General features: G+C 42.7%; 1 protein-coding gene across 1 annotated transcript in view; it reads left to right on the plus strand.

The window, feature by feature from the left end:
• Positions 1–18,750, plus strand: part of LOC126395343 (ras-specific guanine nucleotide-releasing factor RalGPS1-like) — a 304,495-nt gene that overhangs the window by 255,072 nt on the left and 30,673 nt on the right. Inside the window, exons 12-17 of the mRNA XM_050052749.1 lie at positions 5,636–5,762; positions 10,948–11,099; positions 13,828–13,876; positions 17,404–17,484; positions 18,338–18,443; positions 18,549–18,641. Coding sequence (XP_049908706.1) covers positions 5,636–5,762; positions 10,948–11,099; positions 13,828–13,876; positions 17,404–17,484; positions 18,338–18,443; positions 18,549–18,641 — 608 coding nt within the window. The remainder of the gene's footprint in view (positions 1–5,635; positions 5,763–10,947; positions 11,100–13,827; positions 13,877–17,403; positions 17,485–18,337; positions 18,444–18,548; positions 18,642–18,750) is intronic.

Consider the following 18,750-nt stretch of genomic DNA (forward strand, 5'->3'; position numbering starts at 1 on the left):
TTACGCAGATGAAAAAATGCAGTCCGTGAGGTTTGTTTTAAATGAGAATTAAAAGACAAATCTTGATCAAATGTTACTCTGAGGTTTCTTACGGTAGTGCTAGAGGCCAGAGCAATGTCATCTAGAGAAACTATGTCATCAGATAAAGAGTCTCTGAGTTGTTTGGGGCCAAGAACAATAACTTCTACTGAATTTAACATCAGGAAATTGGTGCTCATCCAGGTTTTTATGTCTTTAAGGCAATTATGAAGTTTAGTTAATTGATTACTTTCTTCTGGCTTCATAGATAAATACAACTGTGTATCATCCGCATAACAATGGAAATTTACAGAGTGATTTCTAATGATGGTACCTAAAGGAAGCATATATAGAGTAAATAGGATTGGTCCGAGCACAGAACCTTGCGGAACTCCAAAACAAACTTTCGTACGTAAGGATGATTCATTATGAACGTTAACAAACTGAAAACGATCAGATAAATAAGATTTAAAACAGCTTAGTGCAGAACCTGTTAGGCCAATTAAGTGTTACAGTCTCTGTAGCAGAATTTGGTGGTCAATTGTGTCAAACGCCGCACTAAGATCTAATAAAACAAGTACAGAGACGAGTCCTTTGTCTGAAGCAATCAGAAGGTCATTTGTAATTTTAACTAGTGCTGTCTCAGTGCTATGATGCACTCTAAATCCTGACTAAAATTCCTCAAATAAATTATTATCATGGAGGAAAATCACACAGCTGGTCTGCGACTACTTTCTCAAGGATCTTTGAAAGAAAGGGAAGATTAGATATTGGTCTATAGTTGGCTAACACCTCTGGATCCAGGGTGGGCTTTTTTTGGCCCTCCCTGAATAAATAAAGGTAAAGGTAAAGGTAAGATATTATAGATTATATTTTGACTGTGTTGTATTTTCACTGCCATGACAGTTATTATATAGTATATTAACAATAATTCTGTAGTACCATGACACTAATATTTCCTGAGATGGTTATTGTACTGTGGAAATCTCATATTGTTGTAACCCCAGAATGTGTCAAGATGTCAACATAATCATTTGTCCCATTCAGTGATGATGTTTCTTATTATGTGTCTCTCAGTCTTCAACCTGTAGTCAGATATTGTGCAGCTGAATATGCTGCATGTCCCTCTCCTCAAACAGTCTGTTGTTTTTCATTGTTATCTAAATCTGTGAAGTTTGGGATTAACAATTCAAATTTCTTCAAGTATTCCACTCTGAAGTTGTCATATTTGTCACATTTTAAGAGGAAGTACATCTCTGTCTCTACTTTTCCTGACCACAGACTCTTTCTTCTGCTGGTAATCAGGACTTCCTTTCTTAATGGCTAGACTGTGGTCACTCAGTCTGTATCTTGTCAGGATCTGTCTCTGCTTTGTATCTCTGATAGTAAAGAGATACTCTGCCAATTTATGTTCATGGTTTAGGGCTGGATTGGAATTTTAGTTAGTTCTTCTGTTAATTGAATCATTGTGTGTACTCTGATTAGTGGTTGGAAAGCAGTGTTGGCCTGAGGTTGAACAGTATTGGATGTTATTTAATCAGTGAGTCTCAGGGTCAGCTGACAGAAAGGACTCTTTTGGGGGTTCAGTTCCTGGGTTTGTAGTGCCTGAAATCTCAGTGTATCCTTGGTGCTCAATTTGAGATGTAACCAAAATGTATGTGTTCTTTCTTGACATCAAATAAGCAGTGGAGAGCAGGCTAATTGTGCTCTGCATGCATGGATTCTCTGGATGTTTATTATGGACCTACAGATTGCTGTCTGCAGGGCCTCTGTGTTATGCTTGTGCTATCTGGTGTAGTCCTGATGACTGAGGAGACTCCAAACTTAATCATAAAGGGTGATTTTTTTTTCCTGAGATCTGGGCTTTTTTTAAAGCATGATTTTAGATTTTTTAAAAGTTGACTGACAGGCAGTGTTAATTTTGACAGCAATTTTAGATTTAGTCTTAGTCTTGAGATGAAAATGCTCATTAGTTTTAGTCACATTTTAGTCATTTGTCATCTGTCTCAACTCCTCCCTGAAAACCACACAAAAAAAAAGCTTCCACCACTTCGTCCTCTGCTCTACCTTTGTCCTCTTCATCTTCCTCACCACCAGAGTCATCCTATACACCACCATCCTATGCTGTCTGGCTACACTCTCACCTACCACGACTTTGCAGTCACTAATCTCCTTCAGATTACATTGTCTACACAAGATGTAGTCCACCTGTGTGCTCCTACCTCCACTCTTTTAAGTCACCCTATGTTCCTGCCTCTTCTGGAAGAAAGTATTCACTACAGCCATTTCCATCCTTTTTGTAAAGTCTACCATCATCTGTCCTCCTGCGTTTCTATCCTGGATACCAAACCTGCCCATCACTTCCTCATCACCTCTGTCCCCTGCCACGACATGTCCATTGGAGTCTGCACCAATCACCACTCTTTCGCCGCTGGGGATATTCTGCATCACTTCATCTAACTTACCTCAGAATTTCTCCTTCTCTTCTAACTCACATGCTACATGTGGGGCATAACCACTACCATCACACCTTTCAATTTCATCACCCTATCTGACACTCTTTTCACCTCCAAAACATTCCTAACAAACTCTTCCTTCAGGATAACTCCTACTCCATTTCTCTTCCCATTCACACCATGATAAAACAGCTTGAACCCTGCCCCTAAGCTTCTAGCCTTGCTACCTTTCCACCTGGTTTCCTGGAAACACAGTATATCCACCTCCCTCCTCTGCATCATGTCAGCCAACTCCCTAGCTTTCTCTGTCATAGTCCCAACATTCAAAATCCCTACTCTCAGTTCTAGACTCTTGCCTTTTTCTCTTCTCTCTCTGCCTGTGGACACACCTTCCTCCTATCCTTTTTCGACTAACAGTAGTCCAATTTCCACCAGCACCCTGTAGGTCAACAGCACCAGTGGCAGTCGTTGTTAGCCCGGGCCTCGACCGATCCGGTATCCGGGCTTGGTACTGGCCCAATGAGAACACTGGCCTCTGTCCCCTTGGGGCNTCTTTATATCTTTTCTTACTCTGCTTTCTGCCCCTGGTATTTTTCAAGCTTCTCATGTTCCTTCTTCCTGATGTTTCCGTTGCTGGTACATCTGTCACCGCTGTCTTTTTCTGTTGTTTGTCCATCAACACGATGTGTGGTTGGTTAGCCATCAGTTTGCCAGTCTGGATCTGGAAGTCCCACAGGATCTTAGTTCAGTCATTCTCAGTCACCTCAGGAGGTGTCTTCTACTCTGACCTTGTCTTGGACACCATCTGACCACACTTATCTGGACCAAAATACATTTGGATGTCATTGCTGTAGATCCTGGTGTGGTGGATCAGTGAGTCGATGTCTCACTCACTCCGGCATACAGCTTGATGTCGTCCATGTAGAGGAGGGGACTGATGGTTGCTCCACTTCGGAACGGGTATCCGCACTCTTTGTGATGAATTGGCTGAGGGGGTTCAGGCCTATGCAGAACAGTAGCAGGGACAGTGCATCACCTTGGTATATGCCGCACTTGATGGTAACTTGTACAACTGGCTTTGAGTTGACCTCCACAATAGTTTTTCACAGCCCCATTGAGTTCTTGATGAAGGCACTTAGTGTCCTGTTGATGTTGTCATCAAACATGCTACCAAAATAACAGGCACCACTCAGACCTCATTGACAGATCTTCACACACAGGCAGTTAAACGGAAGGCCAACACCATCATACACGACCCCTCACACCCACTCCACAGTTCATTTCAACTCCTCCCATCTGGCCGCCGTTACAAGGTACCATTAGCAAGAACAAATACAGTAAAGAAATCATTCATTCCTACCGCCATCAACATTATCAATAAATCTTAAGGGTTTGACTCAGGGTTCTTAGCTTTATGTGTGTTGCTCTATACTGTATTGGTATGTATTTTATGTCTTTTTATGTCTTTTATGTATTTTTAACTTGTGTTTTATTGTGAGCTACGTCAAAGACGAATTTCCACTGCTCTGCAATGGACAATAAAGTTCTTTCTGATTCTGATTCTGATTCTTGTACATTTCCAAGCATTCCAGTATCCATGTGTGTGTCACTGAGTTGTAGGCTTTCTTGTAGTCAATCCAGGCAGGGCACAGGTTGGTCTGCCTGGTCTTGTAGTCTTGGGTGACTGCTTTATCGACCAATAGCTGGTGCTTGGCTCCCCTGGCATTACTACTGATTCCTTTTTGGGCTTTGCTCATGCATTGGGCCATATGCCTACTCATCTTAGCCGCTATGATGCCTGACAGGAGCTTCCATGTTGTACAGAGGCAGGTTATTGGCCCATAGTTGGATGGGACTGCGCCCTTCTGGGGATCCTTCATGATCAGGACTGTCCGTCCTTGGGTCAACCACTCTGGATGAGTCCCATCCATCAGCAGCTGGTTCATTTGTGCTGCCAGGCATTCATGGAGTGCAGTTAGTTTCTTAAGCCAGTAGGTGTGGATCATGTCAGGCCCCGGTGCTGGCCAGCTCTTCATACCTGATACTCTTTCTTGGATGTCTGCCATTGTAATGGTAACTGGCTCTTGTTCTGGGAGGTTGCTGTGGTCTGCTCTTAGATACACTAGCCACTTAGCATTGGTGTTATGTGATGCCTCCTTCTCCCATATGCTCTTCCAGTATTGTTCAGTTTCAGCCCTGGGTGGATCTAATCTAGTGTTGTTACCTTGCCACTGAGAGTACACTTTGGATGGTTCGGTGGAGAACATCCTATTTATTCTCCTGGCTTCTTCTCTTGTGTATCTCTTTAGGCGGTTAGCTAGAGCCGTGAGCCTTTGCTTGGCAGTCTCCAGTCCCTCAGGTAAAGACAGTTTGTTGCTCCTTTCTTTCCCATACCTTTCTGTAGTTCTGAGAGTAACCTCTCTCTGTGTCACCTTGATCTTGGCCTCCAGCTTCCTTCTCCATGGGGGTAATGCTCTTTGTGGCTCATGGTGTTCATCATGTAGATATATATATATATATATATATATATATATACAGTATATATATCTATACATATATATATATATATATATATATATATNCATGTAGATATATATATATATATATATATATATATATACAGTATATATATCTATACATATATATATATATATATATATATATATATATATATATGTATGTATATGTATATATGTATATGTGCTGCTATATAGGATCATGCCCCTGATCTGAGACATTTAATACTGAGTATCTGCTAACGCTGAGTCAGATTCCAATGCTTTTATTTTCCAAAAACATACAACTGCCTAGGGTGCACTTCCAGTACTTTAAAGTTAGTCAAATCTGCCCAGTATGCTCTCTTCTTCAAGCTGGGTGGTGAAACACTTTGTGCCATAGATGACAGCAAAACACCAGGGACGCTCACACTGAACTAAAATGAAATGAGTGCTTAGAACTTCTGTAAATAAGATAAATAAAGAGTCCCATACTGCATTTTGCTGTTGTTTATGGCGTGTGACTTGACATGCTACTGTATTGTGTTATGGCCTATTCAAGTGCTGGAATTCTTCCACCTTGAAAAATCTACACATACATTCAAGCTAAGATAGAATTGCTGAGCTGTAGCAGTTAGAAGTGATGAAGTGTTTTCTGTGTTTCAGGGCTCCATGAAGTATCTGCGTGTCTGAGGTACAACCGACGGCCTACTTGCCCTGACGCCTCTGTGGGGGTTCATATCCCCACCCCCCCTCCTTCTCACCACAGGAAAAGCCATAGTCTGGGAAACAAGTGAGCATAACAGACCTTTCCCAAAATTATATTTAGGATGTGATTCATACAACACATAACATCAGTCTAATTCCATGTTAACCCTATGCAGCCCAGATATTGATGTTTCGAATGTTGTTGCAGGTGACCTTTGATGCAGAAATAAAGGCTTTTCAAATTTTTATATTTTAGTACATTTTTGAAAAATGTTGTAGTATTGCAACCTTGACGCTAGCTGGGAGCAAAATTTCTGTATTTGTACAAAAACGGTCTGAACAAATATACAGATTATCTTAAGGTTCATCCGCAGGGTTGATTGCTAATTTGTAAAATTAAAACAGTACATATCGAAAATAACAGTCACACAACTGTCTTTGACCCCGTCTTTATTTGCAATGATAGTCCCAAAGGGAGTTCTTTTTCTCTCAAAAGCAAAGACAAAATTAAACATTGTGGAAAAACTTCAGTGGTGTCCATCCATCGATCCATCCATTTTCATCCGCTTATCCGCTGCCAGGTTGCAGGGGAAGCAGGCGGAGCAAAACGCCTCTGACATCCTCTCCTCAGCAACACCTTCCAGCTCCTCCTGGGAGACCCCAAGGCATTCCCTGGCCAGATGAGATATGTAATCCCTCCAGTGTGTTCTGGGTCTGCCCTGGGGCCTCCTACCAGTTAGACGTGCCCAAAACACTTCCAGCAAGAGGCGCCCAGGAGGCATCCTGATCAGATGCCTGAACCACCTCAGCTGAAAGGAAATAGGAATACATGTAGGAATAGGAAGGAGGAAAGGAAACTCATATTGGCCACTTTTATCCGCAATCACATTCTTTCAGTCACTACCCAGAGCTCATGACTATAGGTGAGGGTTGGGACCAGAGGTGGGAGACTCGAGTCACATGATTTGATTATTGACCTTAGTGTTCTTTTATGTCAGACATGTTAGTATATTGCATACCTTGACATGTTTCCGCAAAAACTTCCGCCTTCTTAAAAGTGTCACTTGGTCAGACTCAAGTCGCAAATATGATGAATTGAGACTTGCTTGACTAACGTTGATAAAAGACTTGCTCCAGGTCCAATAATTTCCTCTTCATTGGTGTCATTCTTCACAGTGACTGTTAGCACCCAGCCCACTGTGGGTCAATTAGGGAATGTACTAAAATATACCAACCGGGCTGCGTGATGTGTCTGCTTCAAACTTGGCTAAAACCGCTCTAGTGCATGCTGGAGGTTCCGGTGTGATGAAGCCAACAGAACAGCATCATCTGTGAAAAGCAGAGATGCAATTCTGAGGTCCCCAAACCGGACTCCTTCCTCCTCCCAGCTGCACCTCAAGATCCTGTCCATGAATATCACAAACAGGATCGGTGACAAGGGACAACCCTGGCGGAGGCCAACACCTACCAAGAACCTGTTTGACTTTACGCCGAGTATGCAGACAGCTCTCACTTTGGTCATACAGGGACAGGGTGGCTCATAGCGGTACACAGTACGTGTACACAGTACCCCCTACAAGACCCCCTGAGGGACGTGACCATAAGCCTTCTCCAAGTCCACAAATTACATGTAGACTGGGTGGGTAAACTCCCACGACCCCTCCAGCAGCAAGGGTAAAGAGCTGGTCCACTGTTCCACGGCCATGACAGAATCTGCATTGCTCATGAATCTGAGGTTCAAGAATTGATTGGCGCCTCCCTGGAGCACCCGGGAGTCTGAGCAGTGTGATACCCTTTGAGTTGGAGCACACCTTCCTGTCCCCTTTTTTGAAAATGGGAACCACCACCCCGGTCTGCCACTCCGCAGGTACCTTTTTTTTTTTTTTGTAAGATTTTTTGGAGGGGGGGCTTTTTGCCTTTAATGGACAGGACAGATTGAAATGGGGTGAGAGAGAGAGAGTGGGGGTTGACATGCAGCAAAGGGTTGCAAGCCAGAGTCGAACCTGCGACCACTGCAGCAAGGCATTGCCTCTGTACATGGGGCGCCGGCACTATCCACTACACTACCAATGCCCCCTACTCTGCAGGTACCTCACCCGACCTCCACACGACACTGAAAAGGCTTGTCAGCCAAGACAGCCCAACAATGTCTAGAGCCTTCAGCATCTCAGGGCAAATCTAGTCCACGGGGAGCTTTGAATACCTAAGCAACCTCTGCCAAGGATATGGGCGAGACTTCCCCAGAGTTTTCAGACCCTGCCTCCTCCATGGTGGATGTGACGGCCAGGTTCAGGAATTCCTCAAAGTGCTTCTTCCACCGCTTGATGATGTCCCCAGTTCAGGTCAGCTTCTCTGCTGAGCACAGCCTGACACAAGCCCTGCTTTCCCTTCCTGAGGCATCCAACAGTCTGCCAGAACTTCCTTGAGGCCAATCGAAAGTCCTTCTCCTTAGCCTCCCTGAACTCCTCCCACACCTGGGTTTTTGCTTCAGCGACCGCCACAGCTCTTCTGGCCACCCAGTACCTGTCTGCTGCTTCAGAAGACACCTGGGCCAGTCAGAACCAAAAGGCCTCCTTCTTCAGCCTGACAGCCTCCCTCACCGCGGTTTGGACACGACAAGCACCGACAACCTTCCGACCACAGCTCCTAGCGGCCACCTCCACAATGGAGGTTTTGAACATGAACCACTCAGATTCCATGTCCCACAGGGGCCTCAGCCAGATGTTTCCAGTTCACCCTCACTACACGTTTGGGTTTACCCGGTCTGTTTGGCAGCCTCCCCCGCCATCTGATCCAACTCACCACCAGGTGGTGATCATTTGACAGCTCTGCTCCTCTCTTCACCCAAATGTCCACAACACACGTCCACAGATCTGATGATACAACCACAAAGTCAATCATCGATCTTTTGCCTAGGATGTTCTGGTACCAGGTACACTTATGAACCTCCCTGTGCTTGAACATGGTGTTTGTTATAGCCAGTCCATGACTTGCACAGAACTCCAATAACAAATCACCACTCGGGTTCAGGTCAGGCAGGCCTTTCCTCCCAATCACCCCTCTCCAGGTTTCTCCGTCTTTGCCTACGTGAGCGTTGAAGTTGCCTAGAACTATGGAGTCCCCAGCTGGCACCCCTTCCAGGACACTGCCAAGAGACTCCAAGAAGGCCGGGTACTCCGCACTACTGTTCTGTGCGTACGCACAAACAACAGTCAGAGACCTTCTCTTTGCGACCTGCAGTCGCATCGAGGTGACCCTCTCTCTCTCTGGGGTGAACCCCAACATGGCGGCACTCAGCCAGGGGCTCGAGAGTATCCCCACACCCGCCCGGCGCCTCTCACCCTGGGCAACTCTGGAAAAAGTAAGTGTCCAGCCCCTCTCCAGGAGTTTGGTTCCAGAACCAGTGCTGCGCATGGAGGTGAGCTCAACTATATCTAGTTGGTACCGCTCCACCTCCCGCACCAGCTCCAGCTCCTTCCCCACCAGAGAGGTGACATTCCACGTCCCCAGAGCCAGTCCACAATGCCAGGGATCAGCACATCAGGGGCCCTACCCCCTGCCTGCCGCCCAGCACACAATGCACCCAACCCTGATCTCTGTCCACCTGCAGGTGGTGGGCCCACAGGGTGACAGATCCATATCTTATCGGGCTGAGCCCAAACGGGCCCCATGGCCAAAGGCCCAGCCACCAGGTGTTGGCTGGCAAGCTCCCCCCTCAGGTCTGGCTCCAAGGGGCACCCCGGTGTCCCCATACCGGGCGAAGTGCTCAAGTTTCGAAAAGTCCGCTTCATCATGGTCTTCTTGGATCGCTCTTAGTCTGGTCCCTCCCCTGGGACCACTTTGCCTTGGGAGACCCTACCAAGGGCTGTTAGACCCAGACAGCACAGCTCCCAGGTTCACAAGGACATGCAATCCCCTCCACCACATTAAGGTGGTGATTCTCGGAGGAGTCCAGTGGTGTGTGGAAGGAATCTGCATCATCAGTGATACCTCAAAATCAGTTTTGGGCCCATAAAATTCTTTTTCAGCAGTGATACTTGTCACAGGGCATGGAGTGTATGTTTGTTTGGGACTAAATTTTCAAATAATCACCAGCTGGACAGTCAGTGGGTTGTTGGTTTTTTTTAATTCACTTCACTGCCATCTTAATTGGCCTCTTTGTCACTTGCATCAGAATCATCTGTCTTCATTTCAAAAATAAATCTCCATTTTGGACGACATCAGCCACGTCTTGCAACTGTAAAAAAAGACCTTTCTCTGCCAGTGGTATTCTGGAATGGAAAAGTTTGTATGATTCTTATATGATAATAATATAAGAATCTTATAATAATATAAGAATCATACAAATGAGTACTATATTGTACTAGCTAACTTGAGGAAAGTAGGGTGGTGGACCAAATGTTCAGGGTAGAGAGATAAGTATTTTTAAGGCTAAATGATTTTATTGCAAATTAAGCCAAAACATATTTACGCATAACACTGAATGCACACTAAACTGTCTGGCTAAACTACTATGCTTTTTTACTCATCCTACTGAAAGGAACACATGCATTCCCCCAGAACACTTACATCCTCACATCCAGGAACACTTCTCACCTGTCCCTGAACGATGCAACAAGCATCCCCCAAAACATCCTGAACATTTAGAACCTGTTTTTGCTAGATGCCACAAGCAACTATTTGGGATAACAAACAAAGCCCAGACAAGTCTTGATTTTAGTTGTAAAAAAAGTTACTTCTGTATAGAAATTCTATTTATAAATTACAGGCTCAGAGTCAGTTAGTTACTGATACAGAACTGCAGGGAACACAAGGACACATGAGTAAAAGCTAAGTAAAGGCAGCATGAAAGAACATCTTGGTGTCCAAAAAAGATTTATTTTAACATAACAGGAATCAAAAACAAAAACTTCAGCAATAAAATCCACTATTTAGTCCATGCTGCCATGCAAGCAACACAGAGCAATATACTTATTATAACTATTTTCTGACACATGCGGATATGCAAAGCAACAATAACATACAAGTTAGTGAAATGGTATTGACATAAACCAAACACACGTCATGCAGCACAGTTACAGTAAGATACAATGATATTATTAGGTAACATGATATGAAAAGTAACAGGAAAAGAAACAAGAACATTTATGTATGTAAAATAAACTGACCTTAAATTAACAAATTTCGCAAGTGTGAAATGCATTGTAACATCTTTGACCCCCTAATCTCTGTGTTTTTCTTGTTCTGTAATGGCTTATTTCTGTCTACAGCATGATGTGTCAGTATGGCATGTCAGAAAGCAGGAGTGCCACGTTTCCCATAGACAAAGCACGACACCTGCTGGATGACAGCTTCTTAGAGTCTCAGAGTCCAGTCAGAAATGATCCACACAGTACATCTGTGTCCAATGGCCTGTCATTAGGTATGTATATGCTGTATGATCCAATTATTTTCTATAACATTCAGTGACAAATGTCTGTACAATGAAGCAGTGTTCTCATTAACCAGCTTCGGCTGTAGAGGAAAATGTAATATCAAATAGTTTTATTTTTATTATGCCTCTGTGCCGGTGATAGCCATGGCTGGAGGCAAGTTGTTTTCGTGTTGTCCGTCCCATCCCATCCTTGTGCACACAGCATCTTAAGAATGCCCCAAGGGAATTTCCTCAAATTTGGCACAAATGTCCACTCGGACTCAACAATAAACTGTTTAGGTTTTGGTGGTCACTGTGACCTTGTCTGTCTCATTCTCCTGAAGAGCTTGAGGGAATTTCTTAAAATTTGACACAAACATTCACTTGGACTCAGCGATGAACTGAACTAAATTTTGGTGGTCATAGGTCAAAGGTCATGTCTATGTGACCTCTGTCTCATTCTTGTAAGCATGATAGCTCAAGAATACCTTGAGGGAATTATTTCAACTTTTGCATTCACTTAGACTCATCAATGAACTGATTAGGTTTTGGAGGGGAATTCTTCAAATTTGGCACAAATGTTCACCTGGACTCAACAATTAACTAATTGGATTTCGGTGGTCAAAGTTTAAGGTCGGTGTGACCATGCATTTCTTATTTTCGTGAACACGATATCTCAAGAACACACTTTTTCTTTCTTTCACTTGGACTGAAGAATGGGCTGATTAGATTTTTGTTTTCAAAGGTCAAGGTCAGTGTGACCTCACAAAATATGTTTTTGGCCATAACTCATAGAATTCATATGCTGATCAAGACAAAACTTCACACAAATGTCTAACAGGATAAAATAATGAAGTGATGACATTTTATATCTTAAAGATTAAAGGTCAACCTCATTGTGACATCATAATGTTCTGCATAAAACACTTTTCTGGCCATTACTAAGCATCATGTCTCAGGAACAGAAGGGAAGACATTTGGTCAGATATGGAATTAGTGACACTCATCTTGGGTGTCCACCTTGAAACTGTGCTGATTGTGTAGATCTACTGTGCTGTCCAGGGGACAATGGGTGGGAAGCATCCATGTTTTCACAGACATAGATGTAAACTATCAGAGAAACTTGACCGGTGCGTGGAGGCGTACACAGGCTAATTCACTCTGGATGGCAGGAGGCATGAGAGCATAGGTGCGGTGAACTAGTCCTTCAATGTCATTGGCGAGCTCCTTCAGCGGCTCTCCTAACTGTCGCTGGCGGCTGCACAGTTCAGAATGTAGCAGGCTAGCTGCTGAGCATAGACCAAACCGCCTCTTTAGAGGTCCAACTAATGCATCATAGTCATTCCTATCTCCAGGGCTTAGCAGTAGTAGGCTGGACAAAGCATCCCTGTAAGGCACATCGCTAACTGGAGGGCTTTCTCTGGACCGCCTGCTGGCTTGGGCTAACAGTTCAAACTGAGCATGAAAGGCTTCCCAATTAGTTTTGCCATAAACGAGCCCAAGCCAGCCTCTGCAGCCATCCTGGCAGCCATCTCTTATCTCTTTCACCCGCTCACTGTGTCCTGCAGCATTCGCAGCCAGATCCAAACCATAACCTCTCCGGTCGTTGGATCCGTCCTCCCGCTTTAACGTGGAAAGGTCCCGCAGCAGCATGTCACTCATAGCAGAAACACTCACAGCAGCTGCCGTTAGCCGTTGTCAGCAGGATAGCAAGTGGCCCGTCACCCCGTCGGCGAAGTCTGTTCACTTCTGACACCAGTTGTAGCGACCCGTAACAATGACACTATGAGGCATGAACTCATTTGCTGGTTCTTTATTCCTTCTCTTAAATACAGGTTACTGTGGGCCGTAACCAACGCCAAGTTCAAGTTCAAGATTCTTTATTATCCTCTAGGGGCAATTAGTTCCACAGCCAGCAGTCAACAAAACAACACAGAAACAAATACATATGTCAAGACAACAATCCTGTCTGCTTATAAAAGTGCCTTCTCATTAGCGGCTTACTAACACTCCCGCTCCAAGCTTCCACACACACACACACAACAGGCATAACAGCAACCCTCTTCTGAAGCTTCTGTCAATCACAGGTCGGTATCTCACTCAGGTCACTATCATAGGTGCCAGTATTGATTGACAGGCTTCACAGAGTCTAAAAAATATAACTCCGCTGGGAGTGAGACGTTCACTGACATTACAGAAAACTCAATAACTACTGTAACAGACTTTTTGTTGTAGCTGAACACATTCTTAACAGCAACAGAATCTACAGAATCCATTCCCATAACATCACATCACCCTGTCCGTTACAATATCAATGTATGGTATAAATTACATGTGAATAGCTGCATTGGAAATATGTTTACTGAAAAAAACGTTGATGTGTTTGACAGTGATTTCTCCCACTTTATGTGCAAAAGTCCAGCACTCTAGCTTTTAATAACACTGAGGCATGAATTGTCTTACCCAGAAACCCTCAGACTCAGTTTCCATTCTGGCATTGAGAATCAGATGTATATAGCGTATGTTCATCTCACCTTTTTAGATCCCACAGATGGCAGGTTGCAGAGCGGAAAGGTGCAGAGACCACTTGTATGTGTCTCTTTTCTCCATGTTGGGTGAATGCTCACCATAACCATCTGTGTGTTCTTCTGAAGCTTAAGTAAAGATTATTTTCTTCCTAATTAGCTTTTGTCCTGATTCTGTCCTGATTTTTTTTTTTTTTTTTTTTTTTTAATAGGCAGCAGTGAAAGCTCTTTTGGGGAGGAGCTGTCACCTGGAATGGAAAGGTGAGAGCCAGTCGTCACATATAACCAGTCATTTAATCCTTAAGATTCCTTTAAATTTTATTTTATTTCTTATTGTCAATTATCCCAGGGAAAGACAAAACCAACAATGTGTTATTGTATTTCAGTACTTTCTGACTTACCTACTCTGTCTGTTGCTGCAAGCCCATTTGCACATTTGTTGACAAGAAGAAAGTATAAAATACCTCCAGACTTATACTTATACTTATCCTTATCCTAAACTGTGAATTTGTCTAAGAAATGTACTTCTGTGTCACTAGCTTGTATCTGTGCCTGAAGCATGTTCATTACACATAAAGTAGAAATTAATTTCATTGTTGTTAACTTCCTATCTCAGGTTAATCATACTGTATATGTTTGTCCCAGCAAGAACACGGAAAAAATATTTCTATTCTATCTATGAATGGCAGATTATAAACAGACTGCAAAGGAACAATGTGATCATGTTTGTAACTCAGTGCTATGAATGATATGAATTTGCTTTTGTTTACTATGGACCCAGAACAGTGACAGCAGATATTAGTATAGAAAAAATGGCATAGAAGACAAAACTTGAACTAAAAAAGGAAACATCGGCATTCAAACACTCATATCAGAATAAGTTGTATTGGCACTGAAAAAAGTTATAGTGGAAAAAAAACACAGGCCTTAAAAATGATTTCATATTATTCTTATATTCTGATGCATTCTGATGTGTTTTTCAGTGACAGATCCTCCCATTAGAACTCTCACAAAAACTTTATGACAACATATCATTGAATCATTCAATCATGTAGAATTTGGTAAGGATGGTTGGGACATGTCCATACCAATATCCAGCAAATAATGAATTGTCCTCATAATAATTTTGATCACAGAATTCAAATGTAACCACTGTTGTCCGTCAGTGTCTAGTCAATGTCAACATACAGAAGGTTAAGATCTTGATCTTTCCTGCAAGTCCCACCTCTCTAAACTGGGCACACACTACATAAGAATCTTGACAATTTTGGGCCAGACTCCCCCTTCTGACAATCGTAGACAAAGCCCATGGGCGTAGCGGACGCGGGGTACGGGTGGGACATGTCCCCCGCACTTCCCGTATCTGTGCCCTCTGTCCCCCGCATTTTTTACAGCTGTTAGAACCGTTCAATTCGTTTTTAACATGTGGTAACGTATTTTTCCGAGCCGTCTTTAACCATGAGTAGACGCGCCAGGCGGCATACACATTTGTGATCTGAATCAATAGCACAGACCAGACGTGTGCTGCTGGGCAGTGCTGCTGTGTGTTATGTTCAGCAAACCAGCCAGCAAGAAGTGAAAAACCTTGCACAGTTTCTTCCAAACAAACCGTGTAAGTTGAGTAATGCAGTTGCATGTAGATAATGTTAGCTAAATGAAGACTAATTAATAAATGCCAATATATCAAGTTAAGCTAGTTAACAAGAATACTAATTGTTACCTATGTTAAATCGCGGGCTAGCTAGCTAGGGAATAAACCCACTCCTCCTTAATTTCTGCACAAAGCTTGTGGTCACTATTGCTTTCCACATATTTTTTTAATCTTTATTGCCACAATAGAAAGAGCAGGGTCAGGGAGGAGACAGTGGACCAGAGGCCAGCAAGGATGATCATGCAAGGTCTTCACAGGTGAGGAGAGATTATAACTGGCTGAGAGAAAAATATCTATAGCATAAAAGTGACTTTGAGGTTAATTTTCACAGCAATTTCACTACTACTATTCCTAATTCTATTTCAAAATTTTGCTTTGCACATATATTATCTATATTATTGCAATAGATAGAAGAGGGACAGGGAGAAATCAGGCAGGTATCAGGACAGGGACCTGACAGCAGCACCAATTATCAGCCCAAGGCTTCACAGGTATGGAGAAATTATAACTGGCTAAGGAAATGTATATAGGATAAGAGTGACTCTAGATTAATTTTTACAGCTATTTCAGAACTACTCTTATTAATGATCTAAAATGTTTTTTCAGTCAAAATATTACAAAAAATCGTAACATTTCAAGAATGAATTCATAAAAAAAATAGGTTGCTTTGAGTATTTTCTTATTTGAAGTGGTAAAGTTAATATTTTTGTGGATAATAGGCCACACAGTGGTGAGATGTCTGATCATAAGTGATTTCAGTTAGTCTTACTTTCGACCTCTGACAGTCACTTCCCTAAACTGTCTCATCCAGAGAGAGCCGCAAATGGGGTTATGTGGAGGTAAAAGTAACTTAACCCTCTGTGTGTGCTGACTCAGCAGAGCTAACATTAATGAGAAATGTTGATGTTAAGGAGAATAAAGCAATACAGAATGCCTGAGAGCCCTACTATATTATTTAAGGAATATCACACGAGAGGGAGTGATGTTGTACTGTATGTCGTCACATATAATTGCCATTATACAACAGTTCCGACCAAGTAATTTGATTGGACGAGAGGCATTCCATGAGTGCTGATATAGAGTACAACATCACTGGGACATGTAACAGTAAAATCACTCCGCTCACAGGTGTTATAATATAAATACAACCGTTACTTAACCCACTGTCACACTTGCTACATTGCAGATCAATGTAAATACAAAGTAGCTTGTGAGTTCCTGGCGTGTGTGCTGTGTTGCCTGGCAACAGACTGGGGGAACTGTTTTTTTTTTTTCGCGGAGCTACATATCATACTTAAATAATTTATTTCATCACCTTTTGTTAACATTTCCTTACTCAACATTGCTGTTTAAGCTGTTGTTGAACTGTTGTAAAAAACCAATATCACACTCGAGGTCGTGATGTTGTACTGTATATCGTCACGGCTGTAATTGTCTTCGGCAGGCTGAGTGCCTATGACCGAATCACAGCCGTGACAATATACAGTACAACATCACTCCCTCTCGTGTGATATTGCCTAATTATATATCAAACTGGCACCTAGCAGCCAGAGACGGTTTTTGCTATGGGCAATGTGGGCGACCGCCCAGGGCGCAATCTAAAAAAAACAAAAAAAAAAAAACAAAAAAAAACTCGCCAGTTTTCTAGACTACCGCTCCTTTCCATGTCAAGTTAGTGGAGTGGCGCTGGAGCGCCCCTATTATCACGTTTCAACCAGCAGCAAAAAGGAAAGGCGAATCCTGGTGGTTGTGGGTTGAACGGGGGTCACAGACAGGAATATGGCGGAGGCTCATAGTGCTCTGCAGCGCAAGATAACGGCTTACCGGCGACAGAGAAGGGGGGATGGTTCGCCCCAGGGCGTAAAACCAGCCAGGACCGCCTCTGCTGGCAGCTGAACTTGTGTTTACAATAATCAGACATTTCCACCATAAATTGATGCAGAAAGGCCACTTGTGCATAACAATTTACAGGAATGCAGGAAATTAAGTGTTTGATGCTTAAATGTACTGTCACTGTTCTATCTCTATGGTTTACACTGCGGCTTCTTCTGGTGACATGGGATAAACTAAACAGTTCTGATTACCAAAGGTCAATCCCATGAGCCCAAGACTGACTGTGACAATGTGTAACCAACAGGGGCCGCATGTACGCAACACTGGGCCCAAACTGGAGGGTCCCACTTCGCAACTCCCCCCGGAGCCGCAGCTATGTTTACAGGTACAATAATGTTTGATAGCAAAAAGTCTCACTTTAAACAAGACACACAGTAAGTAAGTAGTATATTGTTCTGTTGCAGTGCAAAAGCACTTTGGGAGCCTTTTGTAAATCATTCCTAAAGATGATGATAAATCTACAGCTGTTTTGGGTGTTGGTCACTTGTTGGTCAGTGTTGGTCAGTGTTGGTCCCTTAAATGTATTTATTCCACCTTCCTTATACTGCATTTATTGTACAAAAGTGATATTGATATTTAGAGTCTGGACTATCATTAAGTCAGATATGGCATCATCTTGGGGACAGCGGTAAAACAGTATTACATTTCCAAGCGTGTGACCACACCACATTTTGTGACTGTATTAATTTCTGTTATATTGAAGCTAATGTCAGTGGAGAAAAGAATCTGATGTTCAATATATACCGACACACATATAGATAGAAAGATAGATAGGTAGTACTTTATTGATCCCAACCTGGGAAATTCTTATGTTACAGCAGCAAAAATAAAATGTATGTGGACATTAGAATATAGAAATCTTAAATATATACAAAAATGAGTAGTACTAAAATTAAAAATATACAAAAAATATACACAGCATGTGGCGTAGAAATATATACTGTGCTTTGCCAGTAGCTACTTTTAAAGCATTAAATCAGTACAAGGTGTATTTTAACACGATCACTGAAAGACTAACTCCTCATCTACACTGATCATTTTAAACCCCGCAGACTTTAGAACCATCACTGTCCTCAGCAGCATATTTTGTCAAAAACTGAATTGCACTCTCTGAATACTGGACCAGAATCCATTCAGTTGGTCATTTGTCTCTATTCTCCACTTCCCAACACCCTAAGCTCATCTGCTGCCAACTCCTGCTATGGATGCAGTGATGCCAGCAGTGTGACTATTGAAGGACCCCTGCGAAGGAAAACTCTGCTTAAAGAGGGACGGAAGCCCAAGGTATGGTGATCATTGATTTTACTGTGGCGTGAGATACTCTCTAAGATTGTCTGACAAGAGTGAGTTACATGTTTTTGGTGTACCCATGTATTTCCTGGGTTTCAGTTGTCATCATGGACCAGATTTTGGATCACTCTGTCTGGATCAACACTGATATTTTTTGGGGCAAAAGCACTGAGGGCTTCTGAGAGGAAACATGTAAGTTAAAGATAATACTGTTGAAGTTTTTTTTTTTTTTTTTTTAAAGAAATGTCTGTTTTTAAACAAGTAAATTTGACTTACTTTACATGGTGTTATCAATAAAGTG

Source organism: Epinephelus moara, chromosome 9, assembly GCF_006386435.1.
Source record: "Epinephelus moara isolate mb chromosome 9, YSFRI_EMoa_1.0, whole genome shotgun sequence".
NCBI classification, from domain to species: domain Eukaryota; kingdom Metazoa; phylum Chordata; class Actinopteri; order Perciformes; family Serranidae; genus Epinephelus; species Epinephelus moara.